Source organism: Onychostruthus taczanowskii, unplaced genomic scaffold, assembly GCF_017590055.1.
Source record: "Onychostruthus taczanowskii isolate IOZ18803 unplaced genomic scaffold, ASM1759005v1 scaffold28, whole genome shotgun sequence".
NCBI lineage: Eukaryota > Metazoa > Chordata > Aves > Passeriformes > Passeridae > Onychostruthus > Onychostruthus taczanowskii.
This window is the reverse complement of record NW_024500128.1, coordinates 2,823,179-2,848,818: the sequence shown is the minus strand read 5'-3', so window position 1 is coordinate 2,848,818 and position 25,640 is coordinate 2,823,179. Positions and strand designations below refer to the sequence as shown.

Here is a 25,640-nt window from a genome sequence, read left to right as displayed (position 1 = left end):
TTGTTTATGTATACTTGTGTGTCTTTATTTACGTATATAAATAAGTTAAGAGATTATTTACATCACTGTACAGAATAGATCTAAATTCAGTTATCAAAATGCATACACCTGCCAGTGGATTTAGTCTGTTAACACTTTGCATTTCATCTTCAAAGCACCAAACAAACATTAATTATTTACCCAGGCAACTTCCCACTCAGCTAAAGGATTAAAAATAGCAGGCAGGGTAAGGGATGGAGCTGAGGGAGTGCAGTGTGTTCATAAAAAGGCAGCTTATTGTGTATCTCTCTCCTGCCACGAGCACTGTAGATTGATGCCTTTATAAACTCTGCAGTCCAAGTGTAGGAGTAGCCTTTGTTAACACCAACTTGGCAAAATGGGAAAGTCCTCATTCAAAAGCAAATGATCCGCCGTTCATTTTCAAAAGCTTTGGCCTCTTCTTGGCTTATCAGGTTCCCATTCAAGCTGGAGGAGTACAACAAAAGGGATGTGAGTGAAAGTGAGGTAGTGACTGTTTCCCATCATCTATGTGCACCATTTTTGGTGCAGAGGTTTGAAATGCCATGCTTCTCAGCTGGGAATGGGTGTTAGGCTGGATACAGCACTGCTGTTCCCACTGCACATCCAAGGAACAAGGCTTCTCCCTCAGAAACAAAACCTGAACACACACCTAAGCTCCAGTAACTGAAATCAGCACTGGAAACCCAGCTGTTTGCATTTCAGCAAGTAGCACAGAGTTGACAAAGGTTCTTACTATGCAGTGGGCTGGTTTAAAGATATTTTAAGTCTCCAGAGTATTTTGTGTCTTCCATGACAACATGGGAAGAAAATTCTGTGAAGTACTCAGGCATTATTAACTTGAAATGACCAATAGCAAAATTTTCAATTCTGGCTACATAAAGATAACCTACATTGATACTGACACCCCTGAAAATGAGCAGTCTGGTTAAGTGCTGCTCTCAGATATGTTAAAATCCATTAAACCATGCAGATTTATGAAATTACTTGGGTTAATGAATGCCTCTGAACATTCAGGCCAGAATCAGAAGACAGATTTCAGTCTGAAGATTCAGAATGATCTGAGGGGGAATTGATGCCTCTTCTGTAGACAAAAGCTGACAGTGGCTTTTGGAAAAAGTACCTCTTCCACATCTCCAGGGAACACACCAGTCAGACAGTGAGTCATTGTCTTTCTAAGCAAGAATTCAGTGTCCTTTCACTAAAACAAATACATATATTTAAAAATAAATTTCATGTTCAATAATAAAGCAGCAGTGCTAAAACCAGCTCAGTTCTATTGACTCCTGAGCTCCCTGAGGTGAGGAAAAGAATGTGGTATTTGGCCTTCTGCCTTAAATGTACACGTGTGACTATGTGATGCCCACCTATTCTAAAACAAACAAATCCTACAAAATGTTAATCTCCTTGTAGTTTGGCACTTTCAGTATGTTTGGAGCACCACCCAAAAAAGTCCAGGTACAAATTCTGCGAACCAGACTAGCAATGCTAATTAAAGGTGACTATCTCCTGCTTGTTTGGCATTTAGGTCCTGAAAAGCATAAACATGTTGAGAAGTTTAAAAATAAAAACAACAAGCAAAGCTGGGTCTATAAATTCAGGCCCTGATTCTGCAAATCAGTGGTACAGACATATGTGCACCAAGAAAACCATCTGAGATTCGTAACACACACACACACACATGGAAATGTTTCAATGACAGTGCCTTTTTACCTGTCTGAAATCCACAGTTGGAACTACAACCCCTACCTCACAGAAACTTGCTCTGAATGTTTTAGGCTGGGAAGTAGTAAGGCCAGTAGGGTTTTAAAGGGAAAGGAAGTTTACAAAGTGACCCTTTTAGAAAGGGACCTTTACCAGATTTCTTGAATAGTCGTGTTCTCCTTGAGAGCTTCGCTGAGGCACTTCACCCCTTTGGCTGTAATTTGATTCTGGATAAGCCTAAAAAAAAAAGCATTTCATGTCAATCTAACATGCAAACTAATTTGCAGCACATGCACAGCCTATGCTCAGCCTGACGTCAAGGAGCAAAGCTGTCTGCCACAAGAAAATGACTGATTTTATCTGTGAGAGTGGTACACAGTATTGGTCAAATGCCCCATGTGCACTTTCAGAAACAGAGCTCAGAGTATTAATATTTTCCTTTTAATCTTGCATGTGGTTGCCTTCTGGAGATACTGAGCAATTTTAATTACACAGCTGACAAATTTCTGCTATGAGCTGTTCACTAGTGGTATGGGACTGTGGTATTTAGACTGAGACAGACAAACCTATCAGCTCTGCTTTCTTGCTAAGAAGACTGTGAGACATTTTTAAGTGATGTATAGAAAATTCTGAGTACAGACCCTGTGTAGGCCTAGTGTTTTAGCAGTTATGATCTAGAAGCTGCCAAATGCTCCAGTCTTGCTTATCAGACCAACAAGATCTTTGGAGATAAAGCACTGATTTTGACTCTGGTATGAGCAGGTGCAAGTTCCAGTGAAGCCAACTTACCAGCTATAACTTATGTCTCATCTGAGCTTAGGGAAGGAAAAAAAACATACATAAGATCCTCAAGTAGTGAAACTGATGAAGCAGTAGGTAACTTTCACTAACCACTGCAGACCATCCCACTAGCTAAAGATGAACAAAGGCCACTCATCTGCATGAATACAAAAATACTCATCAGCCTAGCTTAATTCAATACTCACCTTTCAGTCTACCATGGTGAGCCCCACAGCTATACCATTCCATGTGACTGGCTGCATGAATCCCTCAGGATTCAGTATGAGGCTGAAAACTGGAGTGTATTGAACAATCTGGGAGGGAGGGAGGGAGGGAGGGAAGGAGGCATTCCCATTAAAGGAGTTTCTGCACTTGGAATCAAAATGCAAAGGGATCCACTAGAATCTTTCAGCTACTGGAAAGAGAATTTAACTCGGCCTCAAGTTCAACTATCTATACAGGTCACCACCTTTTGGAGGTATCCACTGGTGCAATCAACAAAGCAGGATATGAATTTGTCCACTGGAAGACACCCTTGGACAACACTGAGCCATGACAAAGACATTTATCTCAATTACTATGCCTGCTTTGGCTGGGGTAAGTTTTATTATGAATTCAACCCAAACTGCTCAGTGAATTATATCTGCAGCTGTGCACAAAGAAATCAAGCACTTCCCCCACTGTCTTTTCATTTTCAGGGTGATGGGCACCACAGCTTCTGCTGCTTTCAAAAGAGGCTACGAGTACTTGGCACCCATGACAGCCAGCATGCTTCCTGAGGGGTTGGAACTAGGATTAATACAGGGAGTGTGCTAGAGTGTGGTCAGCCAAGTCTTTGTAAAGCATACAAAGGGACTCCATGTCTGATGTTCCCTTGGATCACTTGAAATGAATGGATGGCTATTTTTTTTACAGGTCACATCTGCCCACCCCATCCATTGGCAACCTCTGGATTAGAAAAGCCAATGCTGGGTTTTCTTAGAAGTGTAAAAAGTCTTACTGTGATTGCTAGAAATAATCCCTGGTTTCCTGGGGAGTAATGCCTTGGAGATGAGTGTCTTGCATCAGTTTATTGCTAGCCCAAAAAGAAAGCATTGGGCAAATGTGACACGTATCTAAATGTCTGCCTCCTAGGTTCTTGGTTGAAGAGCTACTTTCATAGCATGATAATAAACAGAAAGAATTGTAATAACCTTATTCTATTCTAGCTGTCTGCTTGGGTTTTGGATTTTGGTTTTTTTTGCAACTTTTGATTTTAAGGCCAGTACTGTTCCCCTAATGAGAGATGAAATCAATCATTAGTTTGAAAGTTACCAGAAACAGCTTGAACTTTTCTCTGTATGGAAGCAGGTTCCAAATGCTAGACATCAGCTTTATTAACTTCCCGTTAGAACTGTCTACAAGCAGTCAGCTGCATCCAGACCATGCACAGAAGCTGTTACTGTGACCTACATAGACTTGGAAGGTGAAGCTTTAATGCGGTGACTGCCAAAGAGCCTGTGCCACTGTGGAATGTAACTCACCATAAATGCACCAGTTTCTTGTTGACCTTCAGCATCTCTGCAAAACTCATTGCTGCCTCATCATCCAGCTCATTTTTAGTCAACCTAAGTGGGAGAGAAGATGTTCACTTAGGATGTTGGCATTATTTTTCAGCCCCCTGTTTTTGCAGCTTGTCTGTGACTTAGCTTTAGACAGCCAAAGGGGGATGTGCTGTTCCTGCCCTGAGCAATTTGTAAAGGCTGGACACAAAGAGATATTGAAGAGAAGCCCTGGAGGTAAAAGAGACAAGAGTATCAGATCTTTATTTCTCTGAGCAATGTTCTAGCGATACTTTCTCATGATGCTTTAGTGTCTAAAAGGTGAATGAGGTGTAGTGGGAAAAGGTACAGACAACACTGAAGAGGTGCAAAAACTGAGGACAAAGAACTTGACTTCAGATGATGGAAAGGAGAGAAGATGGGAAAGCAAGATGGAGGGAGCAGAGTGAGGCATGACACTGGTCACTGGAATGTATCCCAAAGGACACGTGCTGCTGATCCATTACTCATGCCCACATTCTTCCAAAGGAATATATTATAGCTTGCTGATAGGGAAAGCAGAGGGGATGAGGGCAGGGAGAGAAGGAGGAGAGTAGGAAGGGTGATGGGATTGGAGGAAATAAACCAGCATTTTGCTCTGGAAAAGGAAGCAGAGGAGAAAGAGACCACACTGTCAATTACCAGAATATCCTCACGGAGTTGTTGTGCTGCATGGCTTCGGCAATACTTTTGCCTCCCTCTGTCGTGATGCCATTGAATGCGAGACTGTGAGGTAAGGATACAAATGTATGAGAAGCAGCACCACTTGGCTCTCCCACTGCCAAATACAAGGGAATATCCTGGATGATCTGCTTCCCAGATGTACAGCTCAGCATTTGTGTGTTTCAAAGACTCACATACTTCACAAACCACTGAGCCCTTTACAACTTTTACAAGTGAGAGCAGTTCACAGTCTGCAGCCTGAGTGCAGGTCTATCAAACAGTCCAAAATGTCTGCTGTCAGTGAGTTGTGCTCTTGGGACCAACAGCAGAGTTACACTCGGTAATTTTGAGAGTTGAGGCTCTTAACAAGGACAAAGAGCTGTGCTTAGCAGTACACAGGTTTTTGTATGTGTTTGTCATCCATGTACGAATTGGGCACTTTGTCCTTTAAGTCCTTCAGGCATCCAAATATTTCATTCTTCCTCCAAATACAACACCTTCTGTTGTGTATGGAGAGATGAGCTTGTAAATACTTTCCATTACAAACCACAAATAGTCTGCCCTTCATTCTTTGAATAGGCATTGGCAAAATCATCCAGTCAAAGTTATGCTCTGGACTTTCAGAGTTCAAAAAGCATCTCCCCTCTCAAAATAATGCAAGGCCTCAAAAAAAGTAGAAAGGGGAACCACGTAGAGCAACAGCACAAGTAGGTATTGGCATGAGTCCCTCCTAGCTTCAGCTTAAACTGGATATTCTCAGTCCATCATGACTGGGCCTAAAAATGGCAAATAAAGTAAACTGATGTAGTAGGGATTTTCTTCCCTTGGTCTTCATATAAAGCTACCACAGGTGCTTACTATGAATTCTAATCATGGAGCAAGATTAGCCAGTGGGAGATAAGAAATGAAGCCAAGAGCCAAGAGCAAGTACACTGCAAGCAGAGGATTCACCTTGCACAAGTGCCAGCAAACCCAAGCTCGAGACAGCACAGCTCTTTATTTCTGCAAACAAACACATTCATCAGCATATATGCTCTCGTCTGAGAATCCCTGAGCTCTGATTCAAGTTCAAAATGTTTTCTTTCAAGTCTGATGCCTCTGGATGGATTGTGCAATTATGGGAAGATGGCTATTTCAGATGGCTTTTAAGTTTAAATATATCTAGGTCACTGCACCTGTTCAGCTTTTAATTTTTAAGCTTGACTACCCGCTTGCAGGAAAGAGGACAAGGCACCAGCTCTGAAATCCCTGGATCTGAAGTGGCAGCAATAAACTCTCCAGAGATCCCCAAACTCCCAGAGTATTTCTGAAGAAACTAGTGCCATGTGCCACCTTGTGGGGAAACTAAGGAGCCTTGCCTGCTCCCCTCACCGTGGAGGCCAGTGGAACTGGGAGACATATAGAAAGGGTCACCATGAACCCAGTGCTCCAGCTGTGTGGAGGGACTCCAAAACATCTTTAAATCCTTAAATCCCCAGCCAGCATTTGAAAGCTTAGCAGGGAATGGGCTGTTTAACATGCTGGTTTCTGCTGTGCTTCCAACCTCACCTGTGTTATGGCTTCCAGAAGGCTGGTTTGAGATCCATCCCTGAACTCCAGTGAGGATGACACTTCACTAGCACTGAATGTGTGGTGGTGTAGCTCCACTGGAGCACAGGATGAGCCCAAATGTAAGAATGTCCCAGCCCCTCATATTATGGCCTAAAAAATACTTTGGTAAGAGCCACTGCACTTTCTCAAAAGACACTGTTAATACTGAACTCACTGGGAACCTGATTCTGTGACAGCTGGTGCCTCCTCCTGCTAATGCTGCCAGATCAAAATGGCACCCACTGACCATGTGCCTTCACAAATGCCTGAACTCTGTGCAGCATGAGGGAAGGAGGTGCACACAGAGGAAAGGTGCCAGTCATGTGGTATTTTTAACTTGCCTAAAGGCTGCACAGGGCTTTTTGACAGAGTCTGGCCTCTCACTTGCACCAGGGACCTCTTGGCTGCACAGCAAAGGCTGCCATACCAGATGGCATTCCAAGCCAACCTTTGGTGGGAAGAGTCATTGCTTCACAGCAGGATGGAAAAGCCAGCACTGCACCGAGCTGCCTGGCTCTGCCGGTGTTTTACCTCACGTTTGTTAACGTGGGGTGGTTCCTCAGGGCCTCTGCAAATGCCTTTGCTCCTTCATCTCCAACTTGATTACCCCACATCCTAGTGAAGAGAGGAGAACATGAGATATCAGTTGTGCTGCCCTCCTGACTCTTGGCAATTAATTCTCCCTGTTTCTCTCCCCTCCCCTCCTTCCTGATTACTTCACAGTCTTTCAGGCTTGTGAGGAACCTGGCAGGTACCCTCCCCACTGAGGCAGGGATGTTCCACTGCCTGCACATGGCACCAGTAACCTCTGCTGACTCACCAGCACCCTCAGGCCACAGCACAGAGGCAGCTCTAGGAGACAGCCTGCTGCACCAGGAGTGCTTTCACCTTGCTGCACACTGGTAAGAAATAGTATTTCCAAAGGCAAAACAATCCTTGATTACACAAAGGGTTATTTTGTGAGAGAAGGTAACATGGTACAAGCTGGAGAGATTTGATCAGAAACCAGGGGAACCTGGTCAAATCCTTTCTATGCAGAGTAACCACTTTGAAAATTCACCCTGTATTACGAGGTTTGGAAACACCTCTGCTGATGTCTGCGTTGTTGGGTTTTTTACAGGGATCCTGGCTTGATGACTCAGAGCCACACTCAGCTTATGGGTAATTAGTTGGCAGCTCTTTTAAAATCAATTGAACTCTGTGGTATCTAAACATATGGACTTCCAGTAAGTTTCCCAGAATTTCCTTGTCCTTCAGAACCAGTGCAGTTTGCTATTTCAAAATTTCTGTCAAAGCTAGCCTAAGTCCATTTGGAGTGATCATTTCCTCCACAGGAGAAAACAGGAGTCCTTCACAAAAATTACAGCAAGTACAGCACAGCAGACCCAGCTATATGGAAGTGTGCAGGTTGCCCACTGTATTTGTGAAATGTTGTAGAACAACAAAATTAAAGGCCAAAAATCTGATTGTACAAATACAACTTCCATGTTTCACGTCTACTGTGATTTTCACAATGGCCAAGCAGAGGTTTTAATTTCACGTATTCAAGTACTAAATTTTAAGAAATGTGTTCTCCTGTAGAGTGAAAAGAGAAACTGGGATTTGCCAGAAGGGATAAAAATAAAGAAAATTAATGAAACCTAGCACCTTTCCTGAGAAACAGAGCAGTAACTAAAGGTTTGGAGTACATTCAGACCTCTCTTCAATAATAGCTCTTTGCAGTTAGAGACAGCCTAAGAGAAAAGGACAATGTGGACACCCTTTTATTCTCCCAGCTCACAACTTTATCAGCATGTGATGCAGAAAGTTTGACAGGTGTAACAATGACACTCAATAACTGGATGCAGTGCCAATTGTCATAAAACCACACAGACTTAAAAATAACCAAGTATCTCTAGAGGAGTTGTGCTGCCATAAAGAAAGTGCTAGCTGTATATACAGTCCTCTTGTTTGTTTGTTTCTCCTTTAAGGTTCTGTCAGAACAGTGAAAAAGAAAAAAACAGATGCCAAAACCCAAACCAAACATTGTGTGAACTGAAGAACAACAAAGCAGCCCTCCTTTTCCATGGAAAATGTGCCTATGCTTCTACACTCGTTTGCTCTAATGCTGTTGTTGAGGAAGGAAGGAATAGAAGGAGGAGAGAAGGTAAGCATGAAAAAAAGGAATCCTAGGGGATTTACAGGTGCCTGGCCAAGATCAAGCTCTAACTTCTGCTCTTTAGCACTGAACTTACCCAATTTCAAACATTGTCTGGCTCTTCTGGATGGCCTGGGCAAGGCACTTCCCTCCTTCGCTCGTTATTTTGTTTGCTCCTATTCTGCACAAAGTACAGAAATTGATGAGGTGCATCACTTACAACTGTGCAGCTATCAGAACACCAGTTCAGAAAGCCACACAAGTATTTAAGGCTAATTAACTCTGCAGGTTACCTGCAGTTATCAAAGATTAACCCAGAGTGAAAAATACTGCAGGCACTTGACCTTTGGCTAAAAGACATAATTTTATGTTGTCTTTTGCATATTTTGCATGTCAGCCCTCCAAATCAGAAGTATTGCAGTAGAGTCCTGGGTTTGGTGCTCAGTATGTTAGAAATGAGCTTTAGGAACTGATCTTCAGGGCAAGGACCCCAGCCTTGTTTTTAATATAATTCATGCTCTCAGCAATTGCTACAGAGCTCATGAATTACACGCAGCATGTTTCATGATGCCACAGGGAACAGAGTATTTCTTGACTGTGTGTTTCCAGGGGAGACTGCAGCTGACAGACACAGACTGCCATAATTTCAAGTCTTTCTGTCGTAAGCACAGGCTCTAGGCAGTGGCATAGGTCAGTGCAGCAGTCAGTCTCTGGCTGGAATTTTACACAAGGTCTCTTCTATTTTTGGCCTACATGGATATCAAACGGCTGGAGTTCAAGGGAGAGATAATTGCATATAGATTGATTTAAAGAACAGACCAAACCCCCAACCCTACCCCGCAACCCCCAAGCCACTGCATTTACATAAAACTGTCTTGTTTGGCTGACTTTGGACACATGAATGTGCACTCTATCTCAAAATAGTCTCTGGGGTTACTATGTAGCCTGAAAGCAACCATCTTTCAACAGGCTTTTTCTGTGAAAGCTACATTGAATAAGCAAAGCACTGTTAAAGCACTGAAAGAATTAAGTGCTCCTGGGTTTCAAAATTCTGCAAAAACTTCAAGCAGGAAGGATATGGCCAGAGTGGGGTTTTAGACCAAGTCAGTGGTAGAACAAGGACTAGAACCCAAGAGTCCCTGGCTGCCTGTTCCTACATTCCCTCCAAAGGCTGACATTGCTGCAGTTACCTCTGGTTTCTGCTATGGTCACAATTAAACCATTGGTTAATGATCTACCTTTATGTCCAACCAATGTGCATGGCCACACACTCTTATCTGGGGAAGTTCCAGGAATTAAAGGGAACAACTCACCAAGTGAATTTGGGGAATTCCAGAGTTGAGGTAGGACACCAGCACAGCCTGACCCCAGTGGCCCATAAAAGATCAGACACTAAAAAGCTCAGTACTAAATCCAAGGGAATTTGCCTGCTGGAAGCAGCAGCAAGGTCCATGCACAGCTTAAGCCTCGCTCAGGTGCTCAGACTGGATTTAGATAAAGAACAGATCTCATGCACTCCTTTAACTCACTACTGTATTCCAGAAAAGACATAGATTCAAGAGCTTCACCTGCTGCCATCCCTTGCTAGACAACTGCAAAACAAATATACAACTGCAACCTAAATTATATTTTATTTCAAATACAATTTTTGGTTTTTTTTTTTCTACTCTTTCTCCCCTTTCAAGTCGCTTAACCTTAATTAGGATAGTGTAGAAAGGAAAAACAATCCAACATACTTAACATATTCCAGGCTTGAACACTCTTCAATTAATTTTGCAACATATTTGGCTCCAACATCAGTGATTTGGTTGCTGTATAAGCTTAAAGAAAAATCACACTGGTAAAAATAGGTTATTACTGCTGTTAAATATTTACAACCTGAATGTTTTATGATGCACACATAGAATCTATCTTTTTTGCGCGACTTTGTACATATTCACAGTTGCTTGTATTTTTATTTTGATATATAATTCATATTGTGATGGGCTAGATATAAAATATAAGGAGACCAGACTGCAAATCATGAATATTTATATAATTTTTAAAATAAATGGTCTCCACAAGCAAACAAAGCTTCCCTTTATTCCTGTGCTAGTACAGAAATAATATTGCCAGAAGATAAGGCACAAGACAAAACACCATAATGTACTTTTGGTCTTTTAAAAGTCATAAAATCCCCTTGCAAATATTACTGAAGAGCAGATACCTGAGCAGTTGTACTTACATTAGGGCACTGGAGGAAAAAAGCTATTCTTGGTATTCAGGTTCACCTTTCAAAAAGTCATTTTTATGTAGCTACTTAACCAAGAGCAGAAAGTCAGAGCTAACGTGCCTTCCAGCTTCAACTTCATTAACAACTAATTAAGCTCTTGAAAGAAATTAGTATCACGAACATGACACTTGAAACTGCATGTTCCTGACAGCAGTCTCTACCAAGCTGCATCTGCTTTGCATAGTTGAAATAAATCAGTTTACAGTGGAGAAAACAGCAGGCTATAACTATACACGCTCTCTTGCTTGCAGTCTATCCCTTCCACAGCAGAAGGGTTTCAGTATAAAAATTAGCATGCTCACACAGCTCAGTAACCTGACAGTGGTCCACACTGTGCCACAGAAGGGTTTGATGCCAGCAGGAGGCTGTGAGGGAGTGTGATGGGAAACTGTGGTCCTTGTCCCAGTGAACTGTCACAGAATGATTTCTGACACAAAAAGCTGCTTTGCTTAAACTGTAGTTCCCACTCCACCTCTGCTGTGTCAGTACTGACAGCATTAGAGTTTTATTTTCTAGTATCACTGCTATGTTTTGCTCCCAGCTGGGTACATACCCCAAAAAAGACACAATTTGGTACTTGGAGAGTTCTTCATACAAGATCCTCACGCCATGATCTGTGACCTGATTTACACTGAGCCTGGAAAGCAGGGAATGAAAAGTCTGAATCAATACATACTAGAAATGTTCATAACCTGTAAGTTAACAAATGACTGGAGGCCTATGCATTTTCCTCTGGTGTTTCAACAGGTCCTTATGCCACATATTAAAAGCTGTTAAAGGAAATGTGAGCTCACGTTCATGTGGCTCATTCCAAAACTGATAAAAATCAGAAAGCCCCAGATCTCCTAGGTAATGCTCTGGCAGCTGTCCATAGAACTGAGAACAATAAAATGTAGGAAGTCAGACTCCAGATACACATCTCACCCTCCTCCTGTGCTTACTGTGATTCCAGGAAGAAAGTCTGCTTAACACCCTAGCAAAAGCAAGCTGTCCAAACTACTAGTCTTGCAATCTTCTCTGCAAGTACATAGTGAAAGCCAGGCATCTTGAAAGTCACAACACATTCAGGCTTCACCAAATAAAGGTTGTGAAAAGCCCTGGCCAGAAAACAGAACTGCACTCCCATGGATCTGCTAGATGTTTCTAATTTTATTGTCCCAGCCAGACACAAAACAAATATTGATTTGTCAGTCATTCACAGAATAAAAATGCTTCTTCTCACAGTTGTTTGGGGTGGGGTTTTTGTTGTTGTGTTGTTTTAGGGGTTTTTTTTTGCAGCTTCTCAAGCTTTTTCACCTCATGGACAGGTTCAAGTGAAGCATTCCAATTGCCATGAATCACATTTTCTGGGTAAAGCTGTCCCTATGAAAACATTTTGACCACATTTAGTTTGCAGACAAACTCAGTAGCTGAAAATTTCCTGCTGAGAGTCCCTTATCACCAACAGCCTCCCCAGCCTTTGCTAGTTATCAACGTGGTCCCTTTGGAATGTACCAGCACACAGGAGAGATCAGCCAATTTCTACACATCAGGACAGCCTGCTTCTTTGAAAGGGATAGTTAAGTCATTGGAAACAACATTTCCTGACCTGCAGAAATTGCTCATTAGAAATAAAAGTTCCAACATCTGAAGATCCATAAAGAGATCCTAAAAGGGCAACCTAATAGACTGTTTTGGTGCTGGGGATGATGTTAGGATCAATTAATCACACTGTGTGTGGCATGATCACATGATAGGCACGAAGAATGAAAGCCTGGCCTTTTCTTCTTTGTTTTGTCTTACGTACTTATGCATTTTTCCCAGGAGTTTCCTTATTGCTTTCTCCTGGGAGGTCAGTCAATTTGCAAATAACTGGGAAAAATAAACGAAGTCACTGTCTTTGATTTATTCCTAGAGGAAAACAAGGCAAGGCACAGCCAAACAGGAGGAATAAATCCAGTTGCTAAAAAAAAATTCTCATGAGGCTGAAGGAGTTTTAAAATATATATGTATGAAGTTCCTGATTTTCTGCACCGAAATGTTTGGGCAAGTAAGATATAGCTACATGGTACAAGCTCAAAGGGCTGGAGGTGAAACAATCTGGCCTGTGATGTCAGAGGTAGAGTCAGTTCTCCCTGTTCAACAAAGCCATGTCCTCCCTTCACAGCACCTCAGGGGAAACACCGTATCTGAAGGCGTCAACTACATTCTTTCATGGATGTACATGATAGTTTTTGTCCTATGAAAGCCAGACATTTTGACAGAATGCAAAAGCAAGAAATTCAGAGCTTCTGATCAAGGGTTACTGTGAATTGGGGAACCTCCCTTACCCCCTATGACCAAGGGCAGAGATGGCCTGAGGCAATCTTCAGATAATGGAGGATGTCCTTATGTCTCCTTTTTCCCTTAAGCACCTTCTGTCATAAAAATCCTCTTCTGTGACAAAACAATTTGAGATGGAGCTAAACCTACAGGTTTGAACAGTCTGTCCTTCTAAGGATGACTTTCCACCCCTTCCACTCTGGTTTCCAAATTCACAGCTTATCTCTGCTCCTGTGAACAAAGATTTCAGAAGATCTGAAACATTAATTTCCAGCAGCACTAATCCTCACCTTTCTCCACTTGTGAGATCAATTCCTTCAGCCCACCAGTTTTTGGAATAAACGAAGAATATGCAAGGACCTGCTTACAGAGACCCCTACCTGATCACTGCCAGCTTGCTGAAACAAGGCTGCAGCTGCTTTATTCCATAGTCATTGATGTTGTTGTTGTCCAAATCCAGAGCCAGCTGCTTTTGGAAGTGGTGCAGAACAAAGGAAATGGCGCTGCAGTCGGCAGAGCAGGCGTTGCAGTAGGCCAGCTTGATGTAGTTGGCGTGCATGCGGCGGGCTGCCATCCTCCCCACCTTCTCACTCTGCGTCTCGTACAGGCACCTCAGCATCCACACAAAGTTGGGCTGCACCTGCACCTGATTGTAGCTTTTAAGCCTGGACCGAGTGTAGCCTTTCAGGCGGGATTTCATGTTCTCCCCAAGGTATGTGATGAGTGTTTTTCTCTTCCTCTTAATGACCGCAGGCGAAACTAAATGTCTGAAGAGCTTCTGCCTGGATCCAGAAAGCAGGCCACAAAGAAACATGTTGGTAAAATTAAAGTGCTCTTTATTTTGGAAAGGATCCTCCCCTGCTAGCTGTTTCTTCAACCAGGGGATATGAAGGCAAGTAGTCTGAGCAGTCTCCATGGAAGAACACTCATTGAAAAACTCAAGTAACTCCTTGGTACCCACCTTCTCCTCCACAACCAAAAACAAAGCTGTGAAAAAAGACTGAAGGGTTAAGTGCAAGAACTCATAAGTGGCCTGACTGTCACAGCCACTGTAACCTTTAACTGTCCTGAGAAAGCCCAATTGCAAATCTTCTTCAGAGATGTTTGCCGATGAGACTTCCTCCTGCTCAAAGATAAAGGAAGAGTTCTCCATCCCTTTGTATGCCATTTTACCCAAAGCTAGAAGACTTTCCTTTCTTGATTTGAACATCTCTGCTTGGCTCCTGATATTGCTCTTCAGCAAACTTGTTTTCACAGATCGGTTCAGGTGGACTTCAATCATGAGCAAAAATACATCTGTTAATGTAACAGAACTGTCTGGAAGCTCATGGCTGTCAAACATGGAGTGGAAGTGCTCAAAGCATTTGAAGATAATCCAGCAAAATAAAGGCACTGAACACAAACTGCAGAGATTTGGGTTAGCTTCCAACTGGTTTGATACCAGTGCTCGTTGCTGCTCATCTTTGAAAAACATAGCTGTGTATTCCTTCAGGTTATTCCTGGAGAAACCGCGGAGCAACACTTTCTTCCTAATGATGTTTTTTTGGATTTCAGTTCCTGTCCTGGCAGTAAGAATTTTCTTGGATCCCTTAAGAAGCTTTCCTCTGAGAAGGCTTACAAGCAGTGCCAGGGGGTGGATGGGTTCATTGGGTGAGCATACCTCAGGTACGCTGCTGAGATCAAAGTTGGAATAGATCTCATCAAAGCCATCAAAAGTGAAAAGAACTGTATGAGGGAACTGCAAGATGTGACGGAACACTTCTGCAGGGTCCTGGTCTGGGTAGCAATTATATTTGAAGAGCAGGTCTTTCAAACATATGGCTTCATCTTCCTTGAAGCAGCTAAACATCCTACACCGAAAACGGAAGAAAAACTTGGCCCCTATGTCCAATTCCTTCCTGGCCCAAAGGCTTTGTATCTTTTGCAGCAAGATGGATTTTCCAATTCCTGCATCCCCGTAGACATAAATAGTCTCTCCATCTTCATTAATTAGCCCAACTGCATCATCAAAAAGGGCTTCTAATTGACCCACCTGGCCAAGACTCTCATTGGTAAAACTGACCAGCTCCATAATACTGTTGGAGTAGATTTCTTCGAGCAGCACCTCCTCCTTCTGAGCGTACAACATAAAAAACTTGGAGTCCCGTCCCAGGTCATGTCTGAGTTTCTGGCAATACCTGCTAACTAAAAAGACAGTGAACTACTATTAAAGAGACTATTATTAAAAAACCTATGTATACAATGACCCACTTCTTTGGGAACTCAGAGTGGGTAATAAACTAAAGTAATTCTAATGTGGAAAGGATTATTTGGCAGATTAATTCTATTTGTGCTGCCATCATCACCCCCTTGGGAAATTCAGGTGCTAAAGAAAGGTCACATGTGAGCCACCACTTTCTGAAAGCCAGTACTGATGCTGCATTGGTTTAAGGGGTTGCTATCCTCCAGCTGAGACTCAAAGCCAAGCCCCTGACCCTTTGTCAAAGGCTGCTTAACTCTCTGCCAAGGCTTGTTGGTCACTGATTTCACTGTACTTGTAGTCTAACTGCAGTTCTATCAGGTAGGTGGTTATTCTTTCCTAACTTCTTTAGTCATTTATATTACTGCATACAGAAGCCATGCATTTTAGAAACCTAGTACCAGGCACCTCAAAAGATTTTTTTAAGAGGACAAAAAAAACCACAAGAGAATCTCAGTTATTGCACAACGTTGGCCTGTGGTTTTCAACAGCAACTTTACTTCAGATGGGGACAAAGTAATTCTCATATTTATGTAGTATGGAAAAACCTCTCCAGAGGAAATAATTTCAGCAATACTTAAATTCTGATTTTTATGGTTGCTAAAAATCATCATTTAGGATGACAATAATTCTGGTTGGAAGGGACTTCAGAAGGTCTAGTCCTACCTCCTGCTGAGAACGGGATCATTTCTGACATCAGATGAGCTACTCAGGGCTTTGTCTAGTTGGATTTTGAAAACCCCCATGGAGACTGCACAGCCTCCCTGGGCAACCTTCCTCATTTCTTGACTGTTCTCATCATGAAATACTGGCTAGTCCATGGCCAAAACATCACAGTGTCGCTAATAAATTGTAGTAGAGGCCTAGAAAATACCACAGCTGGCACAAGGTGGTTCTGCCCTTGTGTTACATACCCACAAACAAATGCAGAAAGAGCCTGAGTTTAACAAAACAGGATGTCATTTATCAACATCACCCTTGTGTTATACAGTGTGCCTTATAATATGGCTAACTAATTTTGCCTTTTAATTTTCCCTGGCTGTGCCTGCCTAAACTCTTACTCTCCTGTCACTTGGTTGGAGCTTCCTACATAGCAGAGCAGTTCAGGGAAAGGATAGCGATGCATGACCTTACCTGGATCTGTATTTACCACAGGTTTACTACAAATATTCTCTGAAGGCTTGTAACCTATTTCATCCAGCCAAGGCTGAAGCTCATAGTAAGCATCAGTGACTTTCTGCAGGACATAGACGAAATATTCCGAAACTTCTTCTCCCTTGCTTTGAACCAAGTCTAGAATTTTGCGAACCTGAAGAAACACCACGGGAAAGATCATTGATACACAGCATTTTATCACAGTAATACTTGTCAACTGCTTTAGGATTCTTTCTGGAGTGGAGCAGGGGGCCAGAATCAAAACTGGTGCTTCAAAAGGGTGAAATCAAAATCCCTCTCTGAATTGGAACCACCACAAAACCCAACTGCCATTTGTGTTTGAATGCTGTGAGAGAGTTGGTTCTGCAAGTTAAGGTCTGAACTTGTAGCTCAATCACACTAACCAGAAACAAAATGGATAAATACCACTCCTCAACAGGGAACCCAAAGGATTTCCTCAGCTTGGCTACATAATGTATTTTAAATCCTGTGCTGTTCAAAATGAAAATAGAGGTGGTTTCTCAGTGCCCTAAATTCACCCTCTGTTTTGTAAATATTCTAGTCACATTTGGATTTACCTCAGGATCCATCATGTTCACATCAGGATAGGCTGAATCCCTCTCTGGATCTTGATGCTGAGCCAAAACCCTACAACTTTTCCTTCCAACAAAGCAAATCAATTCTCCAGGCTCTCTCTGTACAATGGCCCCTCTGCCTGCAGTCATTACCAAAACCAATGGCTACCAGGCAGTGGCTGGAGCAGTTCAGCACAAAGTGTCACCTCCACAGGCAAGGCAGAGGGTGATCTCTGTGCACCAGTACAAGGCAGTGCTAGTATAAAACCCTCTGCAAGACAGAGCAGTCATCTGGAGGCACACTTTGAATGTCAGGATCCCCTTGCTAGAAATGAATGAAGAATGCAGTTCTAAACCAGACAAAGGGTTTCCAGAGACTGTGGTCTCTTGTGAACTTAAATCAGGGAGATGTACAGGCAACACAGCAAACATGGAGCATTTTCTGACAATTTGTATGCTCTAAAAAGCAGTTTTATGCCTTCCAGAGAAGCTCCCACAGAGTCTACTTCACTTACACTACTGTGGCCTGCTCTCTGTCTCTGCACAGACTCCTGATGCATGGCCTCCCCCTCAGCTTTGGCACAACAACCATGCATATTATGGTGAACAATAAGAAATTGAGATAATCATACAGTGTGCATTTATTCAGCTTTGACCCTACACACAGCGTGAGCACTGTGTTACCATTTCAACATGCCAGCAAGAATGATTATTTTATGAAAATGTGTACTGTTGGTGAAGTCCAAGGTCTTTGAATTTTTTATGGTTTGCCTGCCCCTAACTGTGACAGGGCTCTGAAGCTGCCTGATTGGTTGGTCTGGGAAACAATCTCCTCAGCTGTTTCAAGCTACGATGCAAAGACCGACCGTGTAAACTGTAATTTTCTCCTAATGAAAGGAAATAATTCTTGCTACTGATGTCCAAAGATGAATTAAAACCCCAAATACGCCAGGATACATCAATTTTCCACAGAAACATTTACAACCTACATAGGTCTTTAAAGGAAGGTGTTTATACAGACAACAAACAATCACTGACTTCTAAAACAACAATCCATTTCTGCCTCTCCTAAAGCAGGATGATCTATCCCACAGCATCCTAAGCAGATTTTCCTTGCTATACTCTAACAACTATGTGGCCACATCTTTATCAGAGGACAAAGCCGCAGCTGGGAGGGACAGAACAGCAATTATCACCCTGCTAAATTCTTACAGCTGCCAACGGGCATAACCAGCAGTGCCAGCTGAGCTGGAAAGGGATGTGCTGGAGACACTCATGCAGGAAGAACGGGGTGGGAAAACTCCAGAACAACAAAGATTAGAAAACACACTGGATGTAAAATTGTCGGATGAACCCTTAAAATCTGGTGATAAACTGAAAGTAACCAAAAGCTTCACTGGCTAGAGAAAAAACAATTATACCTTATCTGCTTGAGTAGGAAACTGGACAACAATCTCTGCATCCTCAGTGGAGAAGTAGTCGTTCTTAATCAAGTTATCAATCAAGCACTGCGTGTTTCGGATCCTACCGACCAGAAGCTCTCGGTGAACCTTCAGCAAAGCAATGAAGGACTGAGGGCTTGCTCCTGGAGGTTTGCTCACAGAAACGTCCACATTAGCACAAAGTAGGCCTTCCATAGTTGAGATACCAAGAAGCTCCTCCACCAAGCCTCATCTTTGAAAAACTGTCCATTTGTAGTGACAGGTCAGGTCGGATTTAACTTCAGGCAAACGGGAAATCTGTCCTTCACATCACCGTGCCTGCAAAAAGTAATTGTACAGAACCTCAGTTTAAACCTTATTCTGTGCACATACACCCTTCAATTAGACATCACAGAATACTCCCAAACTCTGTGAAGTACCATGGCCAACTTCTTAATAACGTTTCTTCCTTAGGTACTTTCATTTATTTGTTCAGGTTTTGAAAAATAAAATATTTACAACAGGCAGTCTCCCTCCTGTACCAGTATTTTACTCTAGCTTGCCTCAAACACCAGCACTGGCATCTGCTTTATTAACTGCCTGTTCCTAATGCATAATTTAATTTTTTTTATTAGTTTTTTATGTTTCAGTAGACAAAGCAGGGCATCTGTCCAAACATAATGTGGACAAGGAAATAAACAGAATAAAATTATACTTCATAGCAATTAATTTTGTAGGAGGAATTAATTTACAGTAGCAATTCACTCTGCTTTTTCATTGTTACAAAAAGAGACTGTAAGAAGTGCTGCAAATATAATACCTGTTCCTGAAAACAAGGCCTTGTGAACTCTGAGGCAGTTTTAGCTAAACTAGGAAAAAGAGTTTAGCTTCTAAGGATACAAGGTTCATGAACATCAGGAGGGAGGTTATTCTGAAACCATGCTCTTTAGCACAAATGTTCTCTCCTTGTTGGCAAATATATACACAGTGTATACCCTTGTTCTCCAAACCACCTCTTGGGAGCTCTTTTTAGATGTTCATTTATTCCTCTTTTTCTCCACAAGGCATAAAGCAAGAGGAATCAGGGTCAGACTGCTCCCCATTGTATTACTAAAGCAGGGCTTCTTGTAATTTTAGTTAATTTGCTCACCATACAGTAGGCATGAAGTTATACTGTAGTTACAATTCAACAGTAAGTTCATTTAGGTACTATTTAGGTACAAACTTGCACATATGATTTCCCATGCAAGAAGCTAATGTTTTGCCAAGATCACAACTGAATCACCTCCACACAGACAGTGAGAATCTGCATGATCAACACAAATGACTGACAACGCCCTGTAACAGCTAAAACATACTGTTGTTTCAGCAGGTCAAGGGATATCTGGAAGAATGTTCTTAGATTCTGATTACAGTCTTATTAACAAAACCAAAAGACAAAATCCTTCAAAAATTCTGTAGATGTGCCAACTCTGCTGCTACAAAATTCTCACAATTTCCCAAGACATTGACCGCAAACTTTCTCAAATGCTCCCCAGCACTCCCCTGTCAAGCTATTACTGAGCCCTGCCAGCTCACAGATTATTCTAAGTGACCTGCTACTGGAACAATCTCACTTCTGTGGGTTTTCTATATCAGAAGCTTCTCCTGCTTGATGCTGGAGAAGGACACAGTTTATGGTACTGCATTTTAGTGATACTAACTATCTACACTCAAACCAGCAGGGCTTAGCCCCTCAGATTTCCCAGTAGGTCCCAATTTACGGTTGCTGACCTGCATGGATGCAGATAACTGCATTAAGAGCTGGGCTCTCCAAGGGCTGAAACCTGATAAATCCCCAGCACAACTGTTCCAGGTCACAGCCAACTCCCAAAACGGCAAAACTGTTTCCAACAAACGGAATGTAACCAAGTGATCTGAATTTCTTACCACACCAGTAAGTGGCTGCATCTACCCAAGACAAATCAAGCTTTCATTACCCCATTCAGATGACCCACCCGAGGAAGTGGCTGATTTCTGAGTCACTCAGCTTTCCAGAAGCCACAGTGGCACATCTCTTTGTTCAAGAAAGCTCATTCCGTGAATGAAGACCAAGCATGCTGAAAACATAATTTAGCCTCAAGTATCTGTAGGCTTTAGTTAAAGAGATAGCATCATCTTAAAACATGCAATTAAAATATTAAACCTATTCTTTCAAGATACTGCATCCACCCAACATTCCTTGCTTGCTTTGGTTATTCCAGGACCACATTATTCTAATGCATTTTCTTTCTTCCTAATTTGTAAGAAGAACTGAGACAAATATTCAGAAAACCATAAGAATAAACCAACATGCTGTAAAGTGTACAAAGCAAATAGAAGTATTTTCTTTACTACTTCATTTCCATCTACAAAGAGCATAAGAAAAGAAAGAAGAAATACAGCAGCAGGACAGAACATGATATGGAATGACCAGAAGGTCTCAAAGATGTCTGCCCTGCACCTGACCACCTCCAAGTCAGTACAAACCATGGCTGCTCCTGGAAGGGGTGTGCATACAAATGCTGCAGGACAGAGTAGGTTCCTTTTCACACAGGGTGATCTGCAGGAGAATAGAGAAACAAGAAACCAAGCAAAAAGGAATATAAAGAGAGGTGAAACATCAGGGAGGAAAGGAGAAAGAACAAAAATGCCAAGCAGGAAAGTCAGGACTGGCAATATGAAATCTGTGCATGATAATGTACTTAGTGATATTTTCAATGAAAATACTAAATTTAATGCAAAACCCCACAACATCCAGTACTGGAGTACTTAGTATTTTTCATCAGTCCTTTTTAGTAAAAAAAAAATGGAAATTTCCACCATTCACAGACTAAGAAAACCCATACCAGATGAAGAGCTGAACACTTTAAATGGTGCTGGAACAGAAAGACTTCCTGCTACATCTATGCATAGCAAAGAGTATCAGCTGTATGAAGAAACTTGACATATATGATTCTGTTTCACTAGGGCTTTCTTTGTGTTGTTGGGTTTTTTGTTTTTTTTTTTTGCAGTTGGGGTGATTTTGGTGGTGTTTTTAAAAACATGAGGCCAGTATGTGAAAACATGAGGTCTCCAGCTTATATGCAAGCCCATCACCTCTCTTTCTGCAGAGTCCCAGCTTCCATAGTGCTTCATTATGAGTATTTCAGGAAGGGAACACAAGGTTGCAAAGTCTCTTGTGGAAGGATCTGTCAGTTTTACAATGCTAGGTTACACATCTGGTATGTTTAAAGGTAAATGCTTATGCAGCTTATAAACAGGCATTGAAAGCACTTCCTTACTAGAGTGCATACAGTGTTCTGTGCCTTATCTTGGGCCCTCGAGATGCTGGATTCAATTCCAGTGCAATTTGTGTGACTGATGTTGCATCAGTCATGGGGATGCTGGTAGAAAAGACTGAGGCACACATTAATGTGAGACACCTCAGTGTACTGCCTTCCACTTCTGAAAGGGAAAAAGTGAATAAAATCATTTTTAAAATGAAAGATACCTTAAGGCTCTTACGAGTTACGGTCAAAACAGATCACCTGTTCTAACAGCAACAGCTTGTGAACACATCTGTTTGGAGAAATGAGCAAGAAAAAGGGAAAGACTTGCAAGCTTGACAGAAGCAGAACACCTGAGGAGGAATGGAGACAGGCAAGACAGATGATACCTGAATGAAGCAGGAGTCTGGTACGGGGAAACAACAGGAGAAAGACTTATGGGGAAAAGATTCCTATCTGGGAACAGAATGGACTTCTTGTTCCTAAGAGGAAAAATTTAAAAATACCCAATTACTTACTGAAGAGGCTGCCAATGATGTTGGAGAGGAAATGTAGTTAGCCATTTTGAGGACAGCAAAGTCCATCAGGTGAAGAAGGCAGGAAACAGACTAGAAGGAATTAAAAAGAATCCAGAATACCTAGCCATCAGCTGTAAAAGCCAAGAAGAAAGGGAAGACAGGGTCTTGGCCAAATGAAATGTTGATGGGGATTGAAGCGATATGAGAAGCAACAGCAAGTGTGGCAATCAATGCAATCATAAACCTGTGCCACTGAGAATAAAAAGAGGAAGCAAGATGGGGATCAGGCCAGGAATAAGGAGGGAAATGAAACAGGGAAATGAAATTTGTCATAGTAAGAGGTACAGTAAAAGCATCGTACTTCCAGCAAGGTTTTGTACAACCCATGTCAATAAACTGCAGTGGCACCGATGCCTTCTGCACGAAGGCACTGGCACTTCTATCTATGTTTCCTCTGAGCTCCCTCTACTCTCAGCGTTGTGCATTGTCATTTCTACTTTCCCTGGCCCTGGCCTCCTCACATCCTCTTTTTAATGAGATCCCCTAGCTCTTTCTTCTAACAAAACTGTGATGCTTGTTCCACTTCCAGTGCTGCAAGACCCCTGACAGCAAAGAATGTGCTGGTTTATTGCAACAATGTCTTATGTTGTAGATAAAGTGGCTGAAGGATCTTACAGAACAGCTAAAACACATTTCAACTTCTGGGTCAGCTAGGGAATTGAGTCCTTATTGAGCTGGCTGCTCCCAAGGAGACTGTGTAGAATGATGCAGTAAAGACAATACAAGGAGCAAATTAATTAACAACCGTCCCTTAAAGCAACTAATTAGAGACCAACCTAGAATATTTCTGAAGAGCTGAAAACTCAGTCAATACTACTTCTTCTGCAGTCTTGTTATCCTGACAAGAACTGTTCCTCTAAATTGCCTGTGAAATAAAGTTCTCTGCTGTTACCTAGTTACCTGCAGCCAGCAGCTGGATTATCTTCAGGATTTACACAGGACCTAGTGGCCAGTTGTGGCAGGACCACAGTGAAGCACACAAACCTGAGTGCCAGCCCAGGGCTAGTGGAGTCCCCATTAGCACAGCCTTCTGTCCGTAGCATTCAAAACACGATCACTCTTCCAGAGGTGGTTGTATGAAAACACTTCACATGAAAGATTTGTTTCCTGAGAAAAGCTATTTTACAGTGCCAGTTACTCACTACAGAGTCATAACAGCAAGAGAACTGCAAATTTTGGTATACTTGTTAATCTGGACCCTGTCAAGAGAGCATAAATTCAACTTTTTGCTATCATTGGGAGAGACAGAAAAGGGATTGATTTTCCACAGCTTATGTGATGCATGCAACAGCAGTCAGTCTTTTGTCACCCTGTTCTTCTAAGCCTTCTAATGGTTACATTTTTGCAATGGAGTTTCTCACATGCTTTTCCTGTAAATAATGACTGTTTTGCATTCCTTTCTGGAGGAGGAGAGAATTGATGGACTGTTGGTTTGACCAGTGTGGTTGGAGAAGTGGCAATTTTATCCTCCAATCCATGGTCACTTTTATAACTCTATAAATATTGAAGTCCAGAAATAAATGAGCCTTTTTTGCCTTGGATATCTCAGCGTGTGAGTGTCGTTCATTTCGTGGTGTATTGCGGTAGTCTTTGACTATAATAAGTGAATAAAACACCTATTTCTACACAGCAGCTCTCACACTTAAAAGAACTTCAGCTATTTTACTTAGTTCAAGAACAGTAAAAAACATGCAGAGATCACAGGCAAACAGGCACATGTGCTACACAAAAAGTCTGCATGTTTGATGAGAAGCAATGCAATGTATTCCCAAAGGTACTAAAAAATAGCCTTTTATTATTATAGCAAAAATGGTGCATTGTACAGAGTCACTGTGCAGATCTTAAATTATTCTGTTTGTGTGAATTAAAGCATACTCATCATGCCCCACTTCACAATGTCTAACTATCATTAGTGATGCCACACATGTCAATAAATGCCCAGGGAGCCATATGTTAACATCACGTTCCTGTAAATCCATTACAACTCGTGCTCTTGCATCCCCCTGGGCTCCCAGAGATCAGCATCTTTCAGTGGTTTTCTCTCCCTCCCCTGTCTCCCTCTCTTCTGACTGTATCATAAGCTTTTGTAAGCATCCCTAGTTATTTGAAGAGCAACACATATAAAAGAACACAGAAGCAATTATTTCTGCCTCCATCTGGTAAAATGACAAGCTTTTCTTTAAAAGGCAGAGGCTTTGACAGAAATATTCACATCCCTCACAGGTTTTGTTCCTACATATCACAACAGATTTCTCTGTATAGAAATATAACTTTGGTGTTTGGATGCATTAAGAAGCCCCTGTCAGGAAGACTTTATGTGGCTTCCTTGTAACCACTTCCCGGTGGGAAAAGATCAATAAATAATAAGGGGACACTAGTAGAAAGCAAAGAAACTTCCTCCAATCAGAGAAATCTTGGGGATTTTTTTTTAAGAGACAGAGGAGGAGGGGGCAATTTACTGTCGTCTATAAACATGGAACTGCTTTTCTACTGTCATTTACTATTTTCACATTGAACCAGCGGTGAATCCCACACGGAAAGTGCAGCGGATGGAATCACGGAACTGATGGAATCACGGCCAGGCCACGGGGCACCATCCTGCCCTGCGAACCGCTCCCGCCTCCTTCCCTTCCAGCTTCTTTGGCCTTAGGTGGGCAAAGCACCGGGGCCTAAGCGAGTGCCCCGCGACTCCGCGCCGGGATTGGGATCTCCGCTGCGGCTTTCGGGGAAGCAAATGGCTCACGGCCGCTCACGGGGCAGCGAGGCGGCCGCCAGGGCGGGATGCATCCCTCCCACCTCCTCCGTCCCTGGGACCTCGCCACCCGTCCCCAACAGCCCTCAGGAACACCACGTCCTCGCCAGCATCCGGAGCACCATTTACGCCGGGCAGCGCTGCTGTGTTTCGCACGAAGGCGCTGTCCCCACGCTGCGGAGCTGCGGGCTGCTGCCCGTCCCCGCTCCCCGCTCCCCGCTCCCCGCCAGACAGCGCCGGCCGCCGGGCGGGAGGGACCCTGCTGAGGAAACACCAAGGACCCCCGAAGTTTCCAGCTCGGGAGCGGCGCATCCCGTCCCCTCCCACCTTGCAAGCTTTTGAGGCGGCACCACAGAAACTTTGCTTTACAGAAAGCAGACACTGGAACCCGGCAGCCCTCCCCCCCGGCAGCCCGCCTGCCCCCCGGCCCTTCCCCGGCACTCACCGCGGCAGCGAAGGGACGGAGGCCAGGGGAGGAGCCCACGGGCGCTTCCCTCACCCCCTCCCGCCCCACACACGGACTCTCCTCCTCAGCGGGAAGCGGCTCCTCCCCGCGCAGGAATGGCCCCAGGCTTCCCCTTCACCAGC

General features: G+C 42.9%; 1 protein-coding gene across 11 annotated transcripts; it reads right to left on the bottom strand.

Moving 5' to 3' along the window:
* Window positions 1-25,597, bottom strand: NOD1 (nucleotide binding oligomerization domain containing 1). 11 transcript variants are annotated; one of them, XR_005952915.1, is made up of 13 exons: window positions 20,433-20,860; window positions 18,436-18,774; window positions 16,419-16,593; window positions 13,426-15,229; window positions 11,298-11,381; window positions 10,209-10,292; window positions 8,570-8,653; window positions 6,867-6,950; window positions 4,725-4,808; window positions 4,026-4,109; window positions 2,512-2,537; window positions 1,876-1,959; window positions 420-465 (listed from the first exon to the last, which is right to left on the bottom strand). XR_005952915.1 is itself a non-coding variant. In XM_041407758.1 (12 exons), exons 2-12 carry the CDS (start codon window positions 18,649-18,651, stop codon window positions 393-395), a joined length of 2,856 nt encoding a protein of 951 aa, XP_041263692.1. In that variant the 5' UTR covers window positions 18,652-18,774; window positions 25,498-25,597; the 3' UTR covers window positions 1-392. The 11 variants fall into 11 exon arrangements, 7 of the variants coding, with proteins under 7 accessions (XP_041263692.1, XP_041263693.1, XP_041263691.1 ...); XR_005952916.1 differs by having other exon boundaries at window positions 427-465; window positions 2,512-2,532; XM_041407758.1 differs by lacking the exons at window positions 2,512-2,537; window positions 20,433-20,860 and adding an exon at window positions 25,498-25,597 and having other exon boundaries at window positions 1-465.
* Window positions 25,598-25,640: the final 43 nt, after the last annotated feature.